Source organism: Abramis brama (assembly GCF_963993115.1).
Source record: "Abramis brama genome assembly, chromosome: 14".
In the NCBI taxonomy this organism is placed as follows: Eukaryota; Metazoa; Chordata; class Actinopteri; order Cypriniformes; family Leuciscidae; genus Abramis; species Abramis brama.
The window spans coordinates 15,627,455-15,649,382 of record NC_139976.1 but is presented as its reverse complement, the minus strand read 5'-3'; the positions used below and the strand labels follow the sequence as shown (position 1 = coordinate 15,649,382).

Here is a 21,928-nt window from a genome sequence, read left to right as displayed (position 1 = left end):
ATTACGAGGGCACGTGATTTTTTTTATTTTTATAACGTGCTTAAATCATTTTTAATAAATACTTCAGTATCCCATAAAAAACAATAATTGCCAATTTGGATTTCAAGGTGACTTAAAAAAAAAAAAGTACCAAAGTGAATATAATTTGTAAAATATTATTATTTCAAAGTGTAGCCTATCTCCTACTAAAAACCCTTCTTAAGCTGGTCTCCGACTCCAGCTTAATGTTTGTTAGACAACGCATTATTCATCATTAATCAACAGTTGTAGTTATCATGTCCAGCATGAATAAGCCTCAGTTTGGGTTTGTGTAATAGTGGAATGGAATGGAATGGAATGGGATGGGGAGGGTGGGGTAATGTTACAGTCTCGTCAGTAAAAGTTTACCCACACGCTGGGAGGAACCATTCCCCTCGCCAGCCGACCCACGCAAGACACATTTGAGCTCAATTCTCTCTCCCTCTCCTCTGCACAACCTTTCCCTCAGATATGCTCAACACAGAGCGGATTCAGCACACTACATCAGGAACTAAACGCGGTCCTCGAAAAGAGCACATCTCAGGTACGTGGACGTTCCGTTTTACTGAAATTGATTAACATATTCGAAAATGTGCTTATTGACGAGGCTTTCTTGTAGACATTGCCGAATTAAACGCGATTTCAGCTGCTGACGTTAGTACACTGACCCGGGCCGTTCAATAAACGCAGGGAATGAAGCGTCTAAGGGATGAACTTGTGAGATAACGGTCTCATGCATCTATCGTCCCTTAGGCTAATGTCCCTGCATCTATCACAGAATAAATGACCACGAATACGGCTGGAATGATATTGTGGACTGAGATGAATTGCATTGATGATTATCAGCTAATTTGTTGCTTTCCGCTGTGAAAAAATAAATAAATAAAAATAGTCCAGAAGGCAGACAGCTTGCTGCTTGTCTGTAAATTGTGTGCTTAGGGGTCGGGCGCAGTGCGCAAGATGTGTGTTACATTAGAGAGGTAAAGGGTGAAGTGAGCAGATTGTGTAGCCTAGTGCAGAGGAGAAATGGGCTTCACGTAGCATGCCATTATAACTTTGATGTCAAGTTTTGTGCAGACGGTTTTTCTGTAGCCTATCCTATTTCAAGTGCTCAAATCCACAGATTACGACAACTCTTTCTTTTTTTAATGTTTAAAACAACATGCATTTTTTTTGCCATAGCCTACACGCACGCCTGACGCCATCATTTTGGTGTCACTCGCACAATCCAAAATTAGGGGGTGTTGTTTAACCCCCTAATTAGCATACGTCGTTAACGTTTATAAACGTCGTTAACGTTTATATTAACAGGCTGTGTTTTAAGTGTGTTTTCAAACTTTTCAATAACCATATAAGTTTGGTTAGGCCAATATAAGTTAGCGAATTCCAACCTGGCGGTTAAAAGGCGCTCGCAAATCGCGTTCATCAGGAGATAACCATAACAACATCGTTCCGAACTAGCGTTAAGGCCGTTCACACCAAGAACGATATTATCGTCCACATTAACACACCATATGGTTCTGTTTATTTTAAGCACGCGCTTCAGTTCTGTCATCTGCTGATTTAAATGAGCTCTTTAAAGCAGGATGGATTCTTATTGGCTGTCGATGTTCAGCTAGAAAAAGTGATTGTGAACCTGATTCTATAGGATCATCTTTCTGTAGCCTACCGTTTTCGTTATAGTTGCTGTGATAGACTCTTCTATTCTTTTAAATTAAGAATGATTTTTAAAACTATATCTTTATAGTTATAGTTATGATACTTCTTGGGTGTGGACAGCCCTTTATTATTTGACACATTATTACACAAAATAAACCAAGTTGACTGGGGACCCAAAAAAAGTCGACCTCTCTGAAAACGATAGTAGCCTATTCCCGTATTATACCTGTGTGAATGGAGATCAGGCAGCTTCTATTGGTTGTGTCAGCAGTTGTTGTTAAACTGTTCAGACAAACAGCCTCCTGTTGTGTTGACACTGGCTGGTTATAGTGAATAACATCAAAGGGCATGTGTCTCACGTGCAGAGGAAGCGACCTGTGTCAGTTCGCGGGATGCGAACAGTGAGGTGCGAGGTCAACAACTCTGCGCCGGATGGTAACTCCACTCAGTTGGGAAGCTACTGTTCAAGAGCTGGGCTGCTTTTGGTTGACCTTGACTTAGATGCCAGCAGTGCAGAGGAGTCTGGTTTAGAATGAGCCCTTATCTATGTGAAGGGATGTTTTGTGATCAGAGTAGGCACAATGTACAACAGGTCTTTTGATTGCCAAGGTCCTGTTAAGAGGCTGTTGGAAAGGACCTAATCAAGCATATCTGTCTTCATGTGGTTTACAGATCTTTGTTTTCAAAAGCAAGAATGTGGGCCATTTGTTATAAAGCTTCGCATGTTGGAAGCTGTTGTAAAAGGTGAAGAAGCCAAACAAATGGTTGATCACAATAAAATGTGAATAGGTCAAGTTGATGCCAAAAGGATCAAATGATCAAACAAATGTCTAATGTGAGGGAAAAATATCTTGGCAGAATATAAATATATTGAAAACCAAAATATATTGGTCTATCGATATATTTTCCACCCACATTACAGCTTTTTTTGGCCAAAGGATAAAATAATATATATATAAATATTAAGTCTCTTATGCTCATCAAGCCTGCATTTATTTGATTAAACAAATACAGAAAAAAACATAATATTGTGAAATATTTATATTTTCTATTTTAATATACTTTAAAATATACTTTATTTCTGTGATGCAAAGCTTAATTTTCAGCATCATTTCTCCAGTCTTCAGTGTCACATGATCCTTCAGAAATCATTGTAATATGTTGATGATTTATTATCAATGTTGGAAACAGTTTTGCTGCTTAATATTTTTTTATAACCTGTGATTTGTTTCAGGATTCTTTGATGAATAAAACAAGATTTATATGGCTAGAAATATGTGCTGTTCTTTTTAACTTTTTATTAATCAATTAATCCTAAAAAAAAGTATCACAGGTTCCAAAAAAAACACAACAACAACACATTGATTATAACGGAGTATCAAATCAGCATATTAGAATGATTTCTGAAGGATAATGTGACAATGAAGACTGGAGTAATGATGCTGAAAATAATAATATTTCACAAAATTACAGTTTGTTCTGTATTTTTTATCAAATAAATGCAGGCTTGAGCATAAGAGACTTCAAAATAGCTATAGGCCTATTAAATCAGGCCTATTTTAAAGGCAGTTATTGCAATTCAATTGAGTATTTAGTCAATATCACTTGTATATAGTTATCCATAAAAATCCATATTGGTTGACGTCAAGATGTGCTTTTTTCTTTCACAGAACTTTATCTTCATCAAGTGACACTGAACTAAGAACATGTACATCCAAAGTATAGTCTACTAAAGTATTCCTTAAGTCTAAAGGAAAGGGAGGGCAATGGAAGGACAGAAGAGGAAGAGAGCTGAATCACAGAGCATCACTTATCTAGTGGTACGTGGAGAAAAGGCTGGAGTCTGTTTCCTCGAAATGTGCTGATACCACTGATGCACACATGCAGTTGGTCACATTTAAGTGGTGAGGGCAGTTCATTACTGAATAGACTGATGACATAATTCTTTCCTAATTTTAAAAATTGCTCAGTTACTCATTCAGATTTCAGTGGAATTTTAGGCACTTTACAGTGGTGTGTTCATTTGTAAACATGCATAGAGCGTACAAGACCTAATCCATAATAGAGATTAATGAATAGAGTTTCCTCATTCAAAAAACAGAGAATGTTCTTACAATCTCCTTTTTTTTTAGTAGCATTGGGCAAATCATTGCACAGGTTCCCATTCAGATCATGAATGTAATTGAATGGCCATTGCCTGTATTGGAAAAGAAAACAGAAAGAGAACAGAAGATACCTGAAGTTCCAAAATTCTGACACTGCATTTGAAAATCTGTGAAAGTTTTATTTTCTTTTAAACTTGGATTACAGTTTTTAGATTTATATAATATATAAAAACAAATTATTATTATTATTATTATTTTTTAAAACTTCACCTCAGAACAGTTTATTAAAAACACAAGTTTGATAGATATACAGTACTACTAAGCTAATTACAATAGTTTGAGTTGCATATTGGTCGACATTAGGGTGCAATAAAATGTAAAAGACAAGCTTCCCCCCCCACAAATTCCTTATATATTGCATAGTAATGAAAGCTGGTGGATCAACAATTTAACTGCTTTAAGATCAGAAGCATTTTGGTTGTGATAAACATTTAACAAGCTAAGTGCAACCATCTGCAGATGAAACTGTGGAATGAAATAGCGGCCTAATGGTAATTAAAAGAGATCCAGGGTAAAGGATTGGTAATAGCTCTTGCATATGATGATGTCATACATTAGATTAGAGGCCTTAAACTCATATGGAAAACAGATGGACCACTGAACTTTCCAATGCTCCTGTATGGATTCCTCTGGTCAAATACATTAGCCTGAGATGATTAAGCTCAGGGGAGGAATAGAAACTGATAAGAATCACTGGTCAGCTTTTTTCCTCTGATTATAACAGTAACCTTCTTCACTGTTGAATGTTTGAAGGGTATATGAGCAGAAGTATAGCACTATGTAGTACTGGTATTAGGTGGCCTATTCAGTTTTAAGTGTCATTACTTTGCCGTTTATTTGTTAATACTAAATTGTAGGCTTTTATTTGCTCTTGCAGTTTCAGTGATAGTCTATAGTCACCAAGTTTTCCTGTCTGTGCTGCTTAACACAGTGGTGTTTTTTGAAACGTCTCTAAGCTTCTTCCCCTTCATTTGAGATCATATTCTTTGGCAGGATAAGAGCGTAATTAGCAGAATGCCTGTGTATGCCAGTCCTTTGATCAGAGTGTTTTTAACTGATAAACCTTGTCACTGTCGTCTCTCTGTAAGTCAAGTCTCCTCACTCGAATTATGTACAGCCATGCGGGTTAGTTCATTAGAAACCCTGTTGTGGATAAGTCGTACTTATCGTCAGTGTTAAGACCGTGAATAAGTCGTACTCTGTGTGTTGTTTGATTGTTGCTTTTTATAAGCATGCTTTTGTAGACGTCCTCGGTCAAATCACCTTCTACAAGGCCTAACATAATCGTTTTCCCCCTCACGATTAGGTTGTTATATATTCTTGTGGGTTTTGGATCATCTTTCTCAAGGCCTTTGTGCTTCCTGACATAAACAAGAAGATTGGGCATACAAATCACGAATGTCTCAAATGACATTGAAAATGTCACCCATTAGTGACAGTCACAGGCATATATTTTAATAGACATATAAATTTTGATTTGTTTCATTCAAGTGCTGACCATTCTGTTCAGTTTAAATTGCCACATTAACAGCAGAAGACAGAGCAGCAGTTGACCTTGACAGTGTGTTCAAGCATTGATGCAAATACCTCATTTTGAGCCAGCACATTTCAGGACTGCGAGGAGAGAAACGGCACTTTATGCTTTTAAATGTTTAGTTAGGTTTAAATGACGAGTAAATAAACCCATCTTGGCTCAAAAATCTAATTTCTGTATGAACTTTTTAAATCTGTTGGAATTAATTTTATAAAGATGGCATGTAGATCTAGATCTTACACAGTCTGTTGTAACTTTGTCTATTGGTAAATTCTAAATGTAGTATTTTTCAGGGTTGTAGGAGAACATGGAGAACTGAGTTGTACTGTTTGACTCTGTACTGTTCAGCTGTGGTTAGTTCCAGCCTGGAAAAGCATTACTTCCTACTTTGATGATCCTCTGGTCCTCCTGCCAATTGAATTACCAGACTTTGAAAACATTTCTTTAGTGCTGCCAGTGACACCATGATACTTGTAGACTATTGTTTGAAACCCCGCTTTTCAAAGAAAGCAAAATGGCTCCATGACCACAGCTCAAACAAAACAAGAGCTGTTTAATGTTTGTTTTTCCTCAAAAGCTGTAGCTTTGGTCTGTCACTAAGAGAATAGAGGCATAAATAATTTGGTGGCAACTATGACCATCACATACTTTAAAAAAGAACTTGAAGGCATAGACATCATCAGCAAGCACTACATTAAATAAATCTTTCTTCACTTCCTCCATTATTCTCTTTTGCATTAGCTTTTGTACTGCTCTGGTTCACCCAGTTTTTTAATGTTTCAGGAATAAGTCTCTTATATCAAAATGCAGTAAAATAAACAGTAATATTATAAAATATCATTATAATTTAAAATAACTGTTTTCTCTAATTATGATGTAATTTATTCCTGTGATGCAAAGCTGTATTTTCAGCATCATTACTCCAGTCTTCAGTGATCCTTCAGAAATCATTCTAATATGCTGATTTGCTGCTCAAGAAACATCTCTATTTGTTATCAGTGTTGAAAACAGTTATGCCACCTAATATTTTTGTGGAAACTGATACATTTGTTCAGGATTCTTTGATGAATAGAACTTTCAAAAGAACAGCATTTAAATTAGTCCTGTCAAATCGATCAATCGCTTCTTACATAAAAGTTTTTGTTTATATAATATGTGTGTTATATTATTATATTTATATATATATATGTTATGTGTGCATTTATGTATGCATATATTATGTATGTATATCTACACACACACACACACACACACACACACACACACACACACACACATATATTGTGCATATATATGTGTATATATATAATTTACATATACACTCACCTAAAGGATTATTAGGAACACCTGTTCAATTTCTCATTAATGCAATTATCTAATCAACCAATCACATGGCAGTTGCTTCAATGCATTTAGTGGTGTGGTCCTGGTCAAGACAATCTCCTGAACTCCAAACTGAATGTCAGAATGGGAAAGAAAGGTGATTTAAGCAATTTTGAGCGTGGCATGGTTGTTGGTGCCAGACGGGCCGGTCTGAGTATTTCACAATCTGCTCAGTTACTGGGATTTTCACGCACAATCATTTCTAGGGTTTACAAAGAATGGTGTGAAAAGGGAAAAACATCCAGTATGCGGCAGTCCTGTGGGCGAAAATGCCTTGTTGATGCTAGAGGTCAGAGGAGAATGGGCCGACTGATTCAAGCTGATAGAAGAGCAACTTTGACTGAAATAACCACTCGTTACAACCGAGGTATGCAGCAAAGCATTTGTGAAGCCACAACACGCACAACCTTGAGGCGGATGGGCTACAACAGCAGAAGACCCCACCGGGTACCACTCATCTCCACTACAAATAGGAAAAAGAGGCTACAATTTGCACGAGCTCACCAAAATTGGACAGTTGAAGACTGGAAAAATGTTGCCTGGTCTGATGAGTCTCGATTTCTGTTGAGACATTCAGATGGTAGAGTCAGAATTTGGCGTAAACAGAATGAGAACATGGATCCATCATGCCTTGTTACCACTGTGCAGGCTGGTGGTGGTGGTGTAATGGTGTGGGGGATGTTTTCTTGGCACACTTTAGGCCCCTTAGTGCCAATTGGGCATCGTTTAAATGCCACAGCCTACCTGAGCATTGTTTCTGACCATGTCCATCCCTTTATGACCACCATGTACCCATCCTCTGATGGCACTTCCAGCAGGATAATGCACCATGTCACAAAGCTCGAATCATTTCAAATTGGTTTTTTGAACATGACAATGAGTTCACTGTATTAAAATGGCCCCCACAGTCACCGGATCTCAACCCAATAGAGCATCTTTGGGATGTGGTGGAACGGGAGCTTCGTGCCCTGGATGTGCATCCCACAAATCTCCATCAACTGCAAGATGCTATCCTATCAATATGGGCCAACATTTCTAAAGAATGCTTTCAGCACCTTGTTGAATCAATGCCACGTAGAATTAAGGCAGTTCTGAAGGCGAAAGGGTCAAACACAGTATTAGTATGGTGTTCCTAATAATCCTTTAGGTGAGTGTATATATAATTTACATATAAATATAATACTATATATACACACATATATTATATAAACACAAACTTTTATGTTAGATGTGATTAATCGCAATTAATAGAGCACTTATTTGAAAAAGATTGTTTTTATAACAATGTAAAAGTCTTTACTGTCACTTTAATGCATTCTTGCTGAGCAAAAGTATTAATTACTTTCTAAAAATAAAATCTTATTGACTCTAAACTTTTAAATGGTAGTGTATGTCTACCATTCTATTAAATATATGAAGCATCTATTAAATTACTGTAATGTAAATGTTAAAGGCTTATTCAAGCCATCTGCCCTTGTCTCTGTCTCTTGAAATGTGCACACATCCTCAGAAAGAAGAGGTCAACAGTGATGATGTCACATGATGATGTGTTTACGATGAAGCGCCTGTTGTCCGAGTGTGAACACGTGCCTGTTAAGGGACAGTGTAGGAGTTCCTTGTGGATGGACTGAACAATGAAGGGGTGAGGCACTGAAAGGACTTTTTATAGGACAGGGTGGACATTGTATTGTTTGTTATAAAACATATTATTTTGGTTAACCATAGACACTCAGAATCCCTATTTACATTTGACTCAGTGAATGAGATGATGTTGTGTCATGGTACAGTGGTTGTGCTCTCAGGCTTAAAACTGCGTTGGCCATTACGTTCATGTTTATGGCACTTATTAGGCAATCTGTGAGGAGACATCAGTCTGATGAGGTCGTTCATCATGAGCTTCATCGCAGTTGTTCTGTCACTCCAGACTGGAAGTTAACATGAAATCAAAATTGACCTTATTTACTCTCTAATACATGTTCCTGGTCTTAATGTGCATGATTTATTGATTTATGTTATTTCAAAGAATACAAAATATTGTATTTGATCCACCTCTGACTTTCTTTTTCATCTGACATGCAAGTCAATCTTTTTTTTTACTCAATTCCCAGTCAATGAAGCTTGCTGTACATCTTAATCACACTTTTGCATAATAACTTTTATAAAAAAGTTTTGCAAAAATTCAGTACATTGTCCGATTCTGAGTGAAAATGTACTTTGTTTTGGGTTTTTCTCTTTTGGTCTTTTTTTCTTTCACAAACACATACCACAAATCTGACTAAGTCTAAGAATAAAGAGTTGACACCAAACTGTCATGGCGGCAGCTCTGGGCTCTGCAGGACTGCTGGTGAGGGGGGTGTGAGGCAGGCCAGACCTAAAAATGTGTGATTCATTTATGAGGGAAGGCAGTGCTGGCTCCACAGGCAAACCTTGCAGTCTATAGAGGAAAAGAGTTCAGTTTGCTCTGAGGTAAGAGGCCCACCACCTTTATGGGTTTTATCTTTAGCATTTAGCTGCAAATAAGGGATTTTACACGAAGTGGGTGACACAAAAAGGTGGTCTTCAGCATTTCTTGCTGGAAAAAGTTCTCAATATCTGCATGGAATTAAATGATTCACTGCTATTGTGGCGTTTTGGCTCAGAGCAGCCTCATGACATCACTGGTCTGTCTGCGCTTTTGTTCATTTTTAGCTTGTGACATGTGTTAGCCATAAAAGCAGGTCATTAATAAAAAAAAAAAGCAATGTAGTCTAGATCACGTATCTGCAATTTTATGAATTTACTCATGCTCTAAGAGGCAGTTTGTCATCGAGAAAACGTCAGCTGTGCTCTGAAGCAGGCAGACATTTCTATGCTATTTAGAGTCTCCATGGACCTGGCTTGAATTGTTTGAAGTCTTAGGCTTTTGAATTTATTGTGTTGCAATGGGATGAAGACAGAGATATTTTGGGTCTTTTCTTCCCTATTGTGGCATAAATCCAAGTGAAACTGCTTCTTTCTTCTCGAACGAGAATTTCTTTAGTGCGTGACATGATTTTGTCCATCTGGAATTGATTGGATTGTTGTTGTTTGCTAATTGCTGTGATGTCATGTGAGTGACAAGTTGCTGGAGGGGAGGGATTATTGCCCTTCTCTCAATCCAGTGCACGCGTCATCAGAGAAGAGATGTCATCGAGGGGGAGGGAAAGTTAATGTTTTTAATTAAATATTAATATGGTGCATGAATGAAAAAATAATGATGTGCACCGATAAATTATTTATAAATATTTAAATATAAGAATTTACTGACAGCTGCTCACCAGCTGATATGAACCACAGAAGTTTGTGTAAAGCCTATGGTCGTGTTATCCAGCATTATTTGAGAATTACGCAAAGAGCATCCTTTGCTTCAATTGAATAACATCTGAACGACTGTACAAAGGATTTCACATGATCAGTGCCACAAATTTAATTATTTGATTAGTGAGATGTACAGTAAATGTGTGTGTGTGTGTGTGTGTGTGCGTGTGTTTGCAGGTGGACTAAATGTTTCTGAAAGACATGATTAGTGTTAATGAATGTCATTGATAAAATTCACATTAAGAATTTTCCAGTAGAGATGGAAACTCTTCCTTCGTGTTTTTTTTTTTTTGTGCTAAATTTGTCAGTGTGAGTGTCTGCAAGAGGAGACGTAAAGAGCTAGAGAAAAGAAAGTTTTTTTTTTATTGCCCCTTTTGACCTCTGTGTGTGCTAGATGATGCTGTGAAAGGCAGTTCTCTCTAAGGGCTTTTAATGGTGAATGTGGATCAGTCTGGAGTATCTGGGTTGGAAAGTGTGAAAATGTGAAAGTCATACCTCTGCTAACTGCTTCCTTCAACTTCTGACAAATATCATTTAGATCAAAACAGACATTTTCTTTTGGAAAAATGTGGTATGAAAACATGCCTATCTGTTTCAGTGCCATCAGTACAATCTCAATCTCAGTCCATATCTTCTAACATGTAACATTGTAACAATTTTGTTTTTTTTATTGATTGTGGTGATAATTGTCATTGACTACATTTTTATAATTAGGCCTAATCATGTTTTTTCCATAAAAGATTCTGCTTTAGCTTGTTTAAGGGAGATTACAGAATCAGTCAGCATGCAAAGCTGTGAGAACATTAAGGTATTGTGGAAGTCTAAGCTACCATTTGGACTTCACCCTCTGCAGATCAATGAAGTAACTGTAATACTTACAATGGTGGGAGATTGCAGGCAATTTTGTTTTCTCTTACTCTCTCAGTGTGTGTGTGTGTGTGTGTGTGTGTGTGTGTGTGTGTGTGTGTGTGTGTTTAGGACAGGTTAGGTTTTTTCCTTAGTCTTGCTCAGACTTTTCAAGGCAGGTTTTGTTTTGGTTGCCTGTTGTCTACACCAGTAGGCCTACTACTTTTTAATCTGTTGCATGTATATGTAAATCTGATCTCATGAGATTAGGTTTCATCACAATCTGAATTACCATCATTGTAATATGGGTTTTAAATAATGTAGTTGATATTTTCTATCTTAACTTAATATTCATGCAAACCTTTTTGCATTTTTTAATATATTCATTAAGACATTATTTAACAGTTTTATTAAACCGGTTTCCTCATAGGGGAAATTCTTTATTTCAAAGTTCTTTCCATTGTAAGTAATCTCAGGTTTTTCTATCCTTGTATATTTAAAGATCCACGCATATTCAAATATCCAAACAAACTGCATTTGTCATTAATTGTCATCTTATTAAAATAAAAGACACAAAGGGCCTCTTATAAAGTCTTTATAACAACTAAAGTCGGTATAGTGGCTCAAGATTTTTTTCCACACCTAGGTAAGATAAAGTTTCTAAGAATGGATAGTCAGTCATCCTGGAGAGATTTTCCTTCTGGATAAAGAACAGAGGAAAGAAGAGAAGAGGGGGCAGATGGGAGAAGAGAAGACTGGGTCAGTGGATAGACAGACCGACAGCAATACGAATCGTTTCTCTCGTGGCAAGATAGGACCTTTTTGTTTTGGCTGTGAGCAGCAATCCTCTTATGAAAAAAACTGTGAGAGATAATCATTTTAACTTCATCTGTGTCTGTGTCTCTCTCTCTTTCTCTCTCCCTCCCCTCTGTCCCGTTTTCTTTCACAGCGATGGCCTCTCCTGTGCAGCTGTTCATGAGCTTGCCTCATCTGGACTAGGAGTGGAATTCATCTGACACTCGCACGGACACACACACACACACCACTAGAAGCATAAACACACCGCGTAGCCATGTACAGCGTGGAAGACCTTCTCATCTCTCATGGATACAAAGTCCCACAAAGGAGCAGCAACAATGTCCCCGTCTCACAGTCGTCTTCCCCCCACCCTGCAACCTATGAGAAATGTCTGCCGTCACGAAGCGACAGCCGGTGTGAAATCGCTGAGAAGCGGAAAGGACACAGCGGCGTGAATGGCTACGAGGGGGACCATGTTTACAGCGGTGGAGTTATCAGACAAGCTCCTGCCAGGGGATTCCCCGGTGACACTGAAAACAGGGTCAGGAAGCAGAGGACACAAGACGTGGACAACGGTAACCTAGGAGATGGACGTTTGCCAGAAGACAGCATGACCACGGATAGTGGGTGAGTTGTGCTCATGAGTTGTTTTTGACCTCTTCATCTTCTGTCCAACATTCTTGTATTGCTGTTGTCTTTCTTTCTTTTTCATTCGTTCCTTTGATCTGAGGTTTAAGCTGTCTTGCATGATGAAGAGTGTTACGTAAAGGTAGGAGCTGTCAAGGACTTCCCTTTTGCACCAGGACATATCCCAGTTTTCCCTTTTTTCTTTTTTTTGAATTCCTCCCCTGTCGCCTTTCTCCCTCCATTTCTTATTTTTTGTTTGCACTTTCTTTCATCCTCACGTCATCCTCTTTGTACTTCCTACATTTTTATGTACTCCGTTTCCTCAGTCTCACTCATTTCCCTGCACTCTCTCCTACCTCACTCCCCCTGTAGCAGATGAATTCATTAATATGTTTAGTGCAGTGCGGTTTTTATTTCCTCTCATTTCACACGGGACTGTAGTGGAATAAACACCAATGTTGTCTGAAAGCCCGCAGCACCCCCTGCTGAGCATGCTCAGTTCTGCAAGCAGAGCCAACAGTAAACCACATGCCCCATGGCCATGAGCCCTTTGTCAGATCAATATTCCATTCCTTATAACAATCTCTTATATAACAGCATTATTAATAAAACATGGTGAATATCTGAATTCTGCCTGCTGCATTGTCGCAGAGCAGCTTCAAAGATTAATTTTCTTTAGAAAAAAATTACATGAGAATGCTTAATTTTCCTTACGAATTTTGCAAAATGTCATTTTTTCCCTACATTCATCAGTTAGTCAGTCATAATGTCCTTTTGTCATAGATTATGAATGTCATAAATGTCATAGATAGATAGATGTCTCTTTTGACAATTATTGGCATACTATCAAGCTATAGTGCATCTCTGCACTTTTAAGTAATTGCATGTCACATGTTTTGAGACTCAGCAGTTCAGGGCAGGAAGCAGCTCCACTGCTGTGACTGTTACTAAGCTTGATTATCCTTCCATGAGTGCAGGTCAGAATTGTTTAACATGCAGATCATATGCTCTCTGCTGCCAAGATATTGGATGAGAGAACAGACCTTCAGTGCTGACTCAACGTTTTGCACCACACAAGTTAGTCATGTTCCTGCTTAAGATAAAATGCTAATTTATTTTGGTGTGTTTGCACCATTAAAACCTCCCAGTTTATTGGGGCCTTTGAGGTCTTCTGCTTTGTTGACATCATTGTCAGCATGCACCTCCTTCTTTTAATGTTAGTGTGATGTTGCCTGTGTGTTGGCATAGTGGGATTTGAACATTTTTGAAAATCATATTTGAAATCAACAGTCATCATTGCTCCACCCCCAAAATGCACAAACATGCAATGCAAGAGTGGGTGCTTCTCTATCATAGCTGAAGCAATGCAATATAATGCTTTGTGAAAAATAAAGCAAAGATGAGGAAAAAAGGAGAAGGAAGGATAAAAAATTAACATACCGTACACAAGAGTAAGTACACAAGTAAGAGTTTGTTGTTAGTCGTCAGCAGGACACCAGCTCCAGACAAACAATGACACTCAAAACTGTCCTGTTACTATAGCTAACATCACAACAATATCATATCTTGGTTCTATGAAACATAGCAAAACCAATGTTACTCATGTATGAAGCAGAAACAACGCAGCCTATGCATCTGCACCCAGGCCTTCCTGCGTGGGTCTCTCCAGCGCTGGAAAGCTTTTCTAATATTTATGCAGGTCCTAAAGCTCTGATCATAACCCTTCTTTTTCCAGTGAAATTTCATTGAAATTTTGTCTTTTGTAATGTCTCTCAGCCATCTCTCTTTCTACAGTCTTTCTTCAAATCTTCCTCTTGCTCACTCTTTCTCCTCCCCATCATGAGTGTATACGCCCCCTACTGCTGATTAACTACATGTGTGTTGTGGTGCTCGGTTCGATCCACTTTCAGTTGCTTTTCTCAGAATTCGCTTACTTCACTTTTAAGTATATTCATGTTTTTATACTGTATATAACTAGAAACAATTTCATTGTCAGTTTATTATTTGTATAAATGATTTTTGTGTCTGGACCACTGACATATAGTTGAAAACCACTGACATAATGAATCAATATGTTGTTATTAATATTTCTTAATATAAAAAGGAAATTTATAGTTAAAAAAAAAGGCATTAAATCTCTTCATCTCACATCCTCAAGTCCTATAAATACTGCCTGCCAAAGTATGGCTTATCAAATATAACAGCTGACCTCTATTTATTTAATTCCATCTGTGTGTTTTTTAATGCAGGTTTTTTGAGACCCACAGAGGAATACATTCTCAGCCTAGATCTGAGCAGGATGTGTCCTACTGGCGGAGAAGAGGTCAGGACTTTAGTGTGCTTCTGGATTATGCAGACTTCAGGGACCCACGTGGAAGTGGAGGAGGGGTTCCCAACAAACCAGAGGGCATGCAGCGGAGGCCAGAATCCGCCTTGAGCACAGAGGAACATAACCGTGAAAGACAACGGCGGGCAGAGAGCGCACGTGCCAGAGAGAGAGAGATGGCCCTCCACCAGTGGAGAATTGCTGCTGAAAGAAAGTACCAAAGTTTGGGAACAGAGGAGTGGCGTCCGATGACCAGCATGAGCCGTCATCCGTCTGAAAACGAGGTGGCACAGGAGCAACGTAGGCCACGAACTGCTGAAGGAGCCGTTCCACCCAGAACCAAAAACAAGTCCCAGTCACTGCCCAGAATGGCTCTGCAATCTGAAAGCCACCAGTACTTCAGCATACCAACTGCTGGACAAGATTCATATGGGAGCTATAAGTTAAACGGCCACCACACACGAGACCCTCATGGACGGCATCTTAATGATAAAGAGTGCAGGCTGCGGTGGACTGACCGATCAGGAGCACAGTCCGCACCACTATCAAAACCCAGATTCAGCCGACCTCTCAGACCTCCATCTTACGAAGTCCACCAGCAGATGCGTGGGAGCGCAGAGATGCTCACAGGGGAGCTTGTTCCTCGTGCCAGAGACAGAACTCCACTGCCCTTCTCAAGGCAAGAGTACTTTGTACAAGAACTTGGTGGTTCTGGTGTAGAGCCCCCTGGTTATATCCCTCCTCCATCATACAGGAGGCAGTCTGTAGTTAAAGGGGCTCACAGAACTTATCCTATTTCAATGGCTAACCACCAGTATAGAGGTGACCCATTTATGCAGGGCTCTGCCATGACAGAAGTGCAGGAATGGTTTATTAGGCAGACTGGGATGGCTTGGCCAGACCATTACAGAGATGGAAGAAGAAGTATGCCCTGCAGGAGACAGGCATATCCAGGCTACAGTGAAGAACGGATGGGTAACATTCAGTACATTCCCTTTGATGACCCCCGTGTCAGACACATTTCAGGAGCAGGGATAGATGGGAACTCTTTAACGGATGCAGACAAAATCAGAAACATCAGAAATGAGATTCCGGTCAACCTCATATCTGAGAAGTCTAATGACAGTGCCTTTTCTCTCACAGAGAAACCCTTTGACCGCACTGAACCAAGTAAAAGCAATATTAGTGTCTCTGTTAATGAGGACAGTATGCACAAGATAGTGTTGAAGGAGACAGACAATTCAAACACAATACCTGACAAAAACTGCAACAGGCATCCAGCTGCCCATGGCAATATAGTTGCTATTCAGATGACAATGCAACAAAACTCCAACTCAGACCAGGGTTTGATTGAGACAGTGACACAAGTAAAGAAATTTGAGGCAAAAACTGTGGCTGAGAACAAGAAAAACTCAAAGAAGAAGCTGAAAGAGACAATGTTTTGCCTGGTTTCTGTCCCTATTAGTATGCAAGCAAACAAAAGTGTCTCTGACCCAAATAACAATCAAAAAGTGACTAATTCAATAGAAAACACAGTGGTGCAGCATGACAGCCAAAACATTATAAAAACATCAAGCAAAGATAAACATATACAGTCCAGCAGCTCCCTGTCAATTAAAAGTTCCCCTTTGAGGAAAGAGATTGTAGATACTAGGACACTTGATCCAAGTCAAGACAATGAATTGTTCTATGCAGGATCCTGGCCTGGAGATCAGTACAGAAACCAGGAAACTCAGACGGGCTCTCCGGAAGTTTCCAGAAATACCCATCCTCCTGCAAATGACCATCCCTCCAGTTACGCAATCACTGATAATGATGATGGAACCGACTGTAGTGCCAGCTACGGATATCCCATGATAGGTCAAAAGGATCTCAATCCTTCCAGCAACAGTGCATTCTCCAGAACTGGGACTGGAAGTAGTTCAAGTATAAGGAGCCCAACTCTACCCCATTCAGCATCAATTCCACCATCTCCAGACCGTCAACCTTTGCTGAGAAAGACCAAGCAAACAGGAGATGGTCAAGAAGTTTTTGGACAGTTCTTGCTAAAGCCAGTGAACAGACGAAAATGGGATGCTATTGGGGAGCTTGAGTCTTTTAATAAGGAAATACAGGATCATACTGGGAAGTCTCCAAATGTTGACCAGACTATAGAGGAGCTAGATGATGCATTGAACAGTATTTTGGAGCTGAGTGACACAAGCAGAGAGGTCAACAATACAAAACAAGAAACCACCCCAGTTCACCCGAAGAAAGAAACTGTTCAGCAGTCACATATAGTGCAGGTCACAGAGACACAACTCAAAAGCAATAACTTAAATGTAATGTCCAATTCAGGGAACAGAGGCCATCCAGAATACAAAGGAACAAAAAGTTATTTGTCCAAGCCAGAGGTGGACAGCCATATGCAAGAGATGCCTGTCACCAAAACTGATAATTATGTCAACTTTGAGATTCTGCACAGTGAGGACACAGATCCAGAGATGCATCGGCAGGATATCCCAGTGCCAAAGGAGTGTATGCTTAAGGATGTTGGTTTAACAGTATACACTGCCGTTCCAGACACTGTGACCTCTGGATCCCCCACATGCCTGAGTCCTGAGTCACCTATGTTAACCAGCCCTTCAGATAACTCAGAGATGTGTGAGACCTTGCAGATTACATCATCAGACAGTAGCGGAGATCTGAGCAGGCACAGCCCTGAGTTTGCCGATGGTACTCAAAGCTTGAACAATAATAATGCCTTCAACTCCAAAGCTCTCAAAAAGGAAGCTGGGAGAGAAAGCACAGAGGTCGCTAGATCAGGGAGGTCCTCACGCATCCATGTGATCAAGAGTCTTCATTGTAGGTTTAAGCCAAATTTTGAGGATGATGATGATGACGAAAATTTTTATTCTGATTATATGAGCTGGAGTAATGAAAAGACCTTGGCAGATGAACATCTTGAGACTCTTTTGAGTCAAGAGAAGGCCAACAGTATGCAGACCGAAGACCTTAGTAATCTGTACGAAGTCCAGTGTGCCAAAGGCATTCCTGAAAATGAATCCATTGAACAAAGGGCTGCCAGGATTCTTGGCATTGCTGTGCCAGTTGAAGCCTTGGTTGTTGATCAGGTTGATGGCAAACCAGTAGAAAGTAATTTGATAACCACAGATGCTCCAGCTTTGGCAACACAAACCAAAGAGATGCGCTTAAATGAGGAGACGCAGAATGCCAGTAGAGAGTTTGAGGAGGTACTAGATAGGTCTATGGAAAGTCATGGAGATGTGTCAGAGGTAGGACTAGGAGAGGAGTCTGGAGATTTACCGAGTGCTGAGAAGCACTGCCAGAGAGTCTCTTCAGTGTTGGAGCTGCCAGAGTTTCCTCCGAGTAACTTATGCTTGTCGCTTCCACTTGCTGAGGATGAGGAATTGACTCTTAGTGTAAGTAAGGGAAACAAGAAGGAGACAGTTAATGCTGAGATAACAGAAGCGCCACAGGACCAGTTGCAGGTTTATTGCTCATCTCCTCTGCCCCTCTCATTCACAAATGATCAAGCATCCCTGGAGTACGATGTCTATGCAAGAGAAGAAAGCTCTCAGTCATTAGTGAGAACTATCACCAGGATCACCTTGGCCAAAGAGACAGACTTGGAAGAAGAGGGAGAACTAAAAGAATCAACAAAAGTGGATGAAACACTAGTGGAAGAGAACCAATGTGGTGAGAATGCAATCGGAGAAAACAAAGACATGACGAGTTATATGCAAGAAGAGGATGAGGAAAGGGTTCAGGAGGAAGTGTTAGCTGAAGAGCTGATACAAGCCAGATCAACACAGCAACCAAAGACTATGGCACGTCCAATCCCACTACCCCGTAGCGGCATGGTAGCAAAGCGAGAGATCACTCTGCCACAAGGATTCAACATGGATAATACAATGTCTGCAATAGAGGATGATGACAAGCTGTTTATTTCAGGTCAGTAGACTAAATTCAGCATTCATAACGTTAAAAACATTTTTAATTAAATGCAATATAAAATGTTTTAATCATATATGGAAACAAGATTTTCTCAGTTTCATTAAAGAGTAGATACATCTTAGCTTCATAATAGTTCCTATTAAAGATGTTGATAACAGTTGGCAAACAGTCAGCTTAGCTGTTGTTTAGGTTGTAATAGTTAAACACATAGCAGTCTGCTTCCAATATTACAGTTTTGCTTTATGTATTGTGTGATGTCTATCATGTGAAGTCCCTTACTAGGAAATGTCACCTTAAGCAATATGTTTTAATTGGTGTGGTATACAAAAAAAAAAACTGGACAGACAATCAACTTCCAGTGGAAATAATGATTGGTTTTTTTCCTGGCACATTCTGTAGCATTATGAGTTGCCAAGCCACAATAACTGGTCGTAAAACTTGAGGGCAATGAGCAATGAGTTTTTTCACCACAAGAGGGAAGTGTGGTATGATTTATATTCATTGCTATAACAAATCAAGCGAGAATAGATAATGGACCAAAACAATTATATTATATTATATTATATTATATTATATTATATTATATTATATTATATTATATTATATTATATTATAAAAACATTTTTTTCAAAGAAGTTTACTCTAGTCTAAACTGATATTGCTCTCCTTTTCTACTAGACATATAATGTCATGCTATGGTTTTGAGTCAAAGTGATTAATATAATTTTTATTTGTTTTCAGATGGATATGACCCCAGTCATGTGGAGAGAGTCTAAACTTGGACACGGTCAGAGGAAACCCTGTGACTGTTACTGGAATACAGGCTGTAAACAAACACTCATCTGAAACTGAGAATGATGTAGGCTAGAACCACTCATTTTATTAAAAATAGTCAGAGAAGTTTATAAGCAGGCAGATGGACTTCATGTCACCTATTAAGACTATTAATCCTGGGAATTTCTATGACCTGTTGATGGCTGGAATAGCTAAGATGAGATATGAATGTATAATGTATATCAAGTAAAGCTCAGATATTACACAAATATAGCTACAAATCAGTCTGTACAGACTTAATAATTTTCTAAAGTTTCTCTGCACCAGCAAATGCTGGAGTTCTGTTTGGCTTTCACAGAACACAGGGTCATTGTGCCAACAGCAACAAGAAAGACACAAAAGCTTGCACTTCTCATTTTCTGCAGTATTACCAATGAGAGAAAGGAGAGAGGCCTTGATGTAACAAAGCAATGAACTGAACTGGCGAGGTAGCAGCTGAATCAGTGACATTACACTGTGCTTTTAATCACAGAAAAATATTTTTGTAAGAAATGTTAAAAGGAAAGTAAGAAACCATGTATGTCACTGTGGTAAAACTGCAATACAAAATTATTATTATTATTATTATTATTTGCAAATTATGGAATAGGATGCTTTTACCCAAAATAGGCAGCTAAGAAGAAAGGTGAAGAGAGGCAAAGATTTAAAGATATTTTGTGTAAAATCTTGGTCTTCAGCAACTTTAATCTTAACTGCAGTGATTTTAGTTTCCGTAGTAATTGTTTTAAAATTACTCCCTGCACTTAAGAGTTTTCACATCTCATATGCAGTTTGAGCTTTTCAGAGTAGCAATCTGACAATGTATCATCTCACCACAAAATGCAATAAAAAAAGAAGAAAAATGTATTTATTTTTATCAAGCTATCAACAATCTGTACAGATGAAAATATATTTGAAAAAGTGGATTTTATTTTACCTTGTGAGTTTGTTTGCTTGATTACAATCATTATGGATATATCATATCTGAATGTCTATTATCCTGTATTACTCTGGCAATGAATGATTCTTTTATTGTGCCGTGTGGCGTGCTTTTTGTTGCACAGATGTCAGATATTGTTATGTTTCTTTATGCACAAATGAAGTATTCTGAATCTTAAGTCCATCTCAGTTCTAAAAACTTATATTGTGAGTATACCTACCAGATGTAGTGTTTAACTAGTTTACCCTTGTAATTGCTTGGTTACTTTCTGTTATGACTCTGTACTTGCATAGTTGAGGTGGACAACAGTTGCCTAATTATATTTCCATCACATGGTTTTTATAAATGCAGTCCAAAGTGCACTAAAATGAATTTAAGTAAAAACAAATTAGCGCATCCAAAAAAACAGAAATAGTGGTCTCTGCCAAAAACTCCAGTTAAGTCATTGCCTCCATTTACTCTGAATATAGTTATTGTTGTGGATAAAGTGTGCAAATACCATAATGCTATAGTAATATTACTATTGATATTTGCCATAAGAATAATTATAATAAACCATGAATTCATGAAAAAAGATGTTCTGTAGTCAGTGGATAGGGAAAAAATAAGACTTAGCATTAATCACATTTACTTTTTGTAAGTTGGCATCACATTTTTGTTGTAAGTAGTCCTTGATTGTTTATACCATTTTGTACAATTTTGTTTTTCAAAACAGATGATTATATTGTTGCATATAACGTATATGGCATTTAATATCTTTTTCTATTTTCATACAGAAACTGTACATGATTATTTTGTATTGAGTTGGAACTGATTTGCCTTCTCTGCATTAGATAAAAGATGTAAACTGGGGTCAGGAAAAATGTTTTGCATACAATTGCATTTGGTACTACATTAAAATATATTCATTATATTACATTGTGCACATTTTTATCCTGCTAAAAAAAGCTTTGAACAATATTTAAATTCAAAACAAGCTATTTTTGAATATTTTACAGAAAGTTTACTGTGCACCTCAGTACTTGTGTCTTTGAAGTATTGGGTGAATGTGAATGAAATATTTGAGAGGAAACTCCTTTGTACATTATAGTAGATTGCTCATTAATAAAATCCTTGCATGGACTTTTGTTTTATTTTCATCTATTAATAATTTTATGTGTAACATGGAAAGGAGAAACAATTTACTTGTTTCCTCTTTAACAGGTTTATGAAGAGTCATATAAAACAAAACACAATTCACATGTTTGGACTATAACAGCGCTTGCATTCTTCTGGAAAAAAAAAGATGATTCTCTTTTGCAATGCATTTAATTAATGTGTAAATAAAGTGTTCATAGAAGCAAACATATACATGATAATCAAACACATTTGTTGAACAAATGAATGCCAAGTAATAAAGAAAACCTTTTTCTCATTATTCAAAAGTCTTTATTTTGAGTCATTATTTTGAAATTTTGTTTCTCACACTCATTCATTCACATTCATTGTTGTCACTTAAAATTCATGTTTACTTTTAAATTAAAACC

General features: G+C 38.2%; 1 protein-coding gene across 3 annotated transcripts; it reads left to right on the top strand.

The window, feature by feature from the left end:
* Nucleotides 1–389: 389 nt before the first annotated feature.
* Nucleotides 390–21,524, top strand: jcada (junctional cadherin 5 associated a). 3 transcript variants are annotated; one of them, XM_084134825.1, is made up of 5 exons: nucleotides 421–562; nucleotides 3,348–3,497; nucleotides 11,891–12,366; nucleotides 14,616–18,646; nucleotides 19,391–21,524. In XM_084134825.1, exons 3-5 carry the CDS (start codon nucleotides 12,014–12,016, stop codon nucleotides 19,423–19,425), a joined length of 4,419 nt encoding a protein of 1,472 aa, XP_083990951.1. In that variant the 5' UTR covers nucleotides 421–562; nucleotides 3,348–3,497; nucleotides 11,891–12,013; the 3' UTR covers nucleotides 19,426–21,524. The 3 variants fall into 3 exon arrangements, with proteins under 3 accessions (XP_083990950.1, XP_083990951.1, XP_083990952.1); XM_084134824.1 differs by lacking the exon at nucleotides 3,348–3,497 and having other exon boundaries at nucleotides 390–562; XM_084134826.1 differs by lacking the exons at nucleotides 421–562; nucleotides 3,348–3,497 and adding an exon at nucleotides 3,514–3,581.
* The last annotated feature ends 404 nt before the right edge of the window (nucleotides 21,525–21,928 follow it).

What these genes read in the sequence shown, in the direction of transcription:
- jcada (XM_084134824.1), top strand. Translation starts at nt 12,014, where the DNA reads ATGTACAGCGTGGAAGACCTTCTCATCTCTCATGGATACAAAGTCCCA. An exon ending in AGCATGACCACGGATAGTGG is followed by an intron (nt 12,367 to 14,615) that starts GTGAGTTGTGCT and finishes TTTTTAATGCAG; the next exon opens with GTTTTTTGAGACCCACAGAG. An exon ending in TGACAAGCTGTTTATTTCAG is followed by an intron (nt 18,647 to 19,390) that starts GTCAGTAGACTA and finishes ATTTGTTTTCAG; the next exon opens with ATGGATATGACCCCAGTCAT.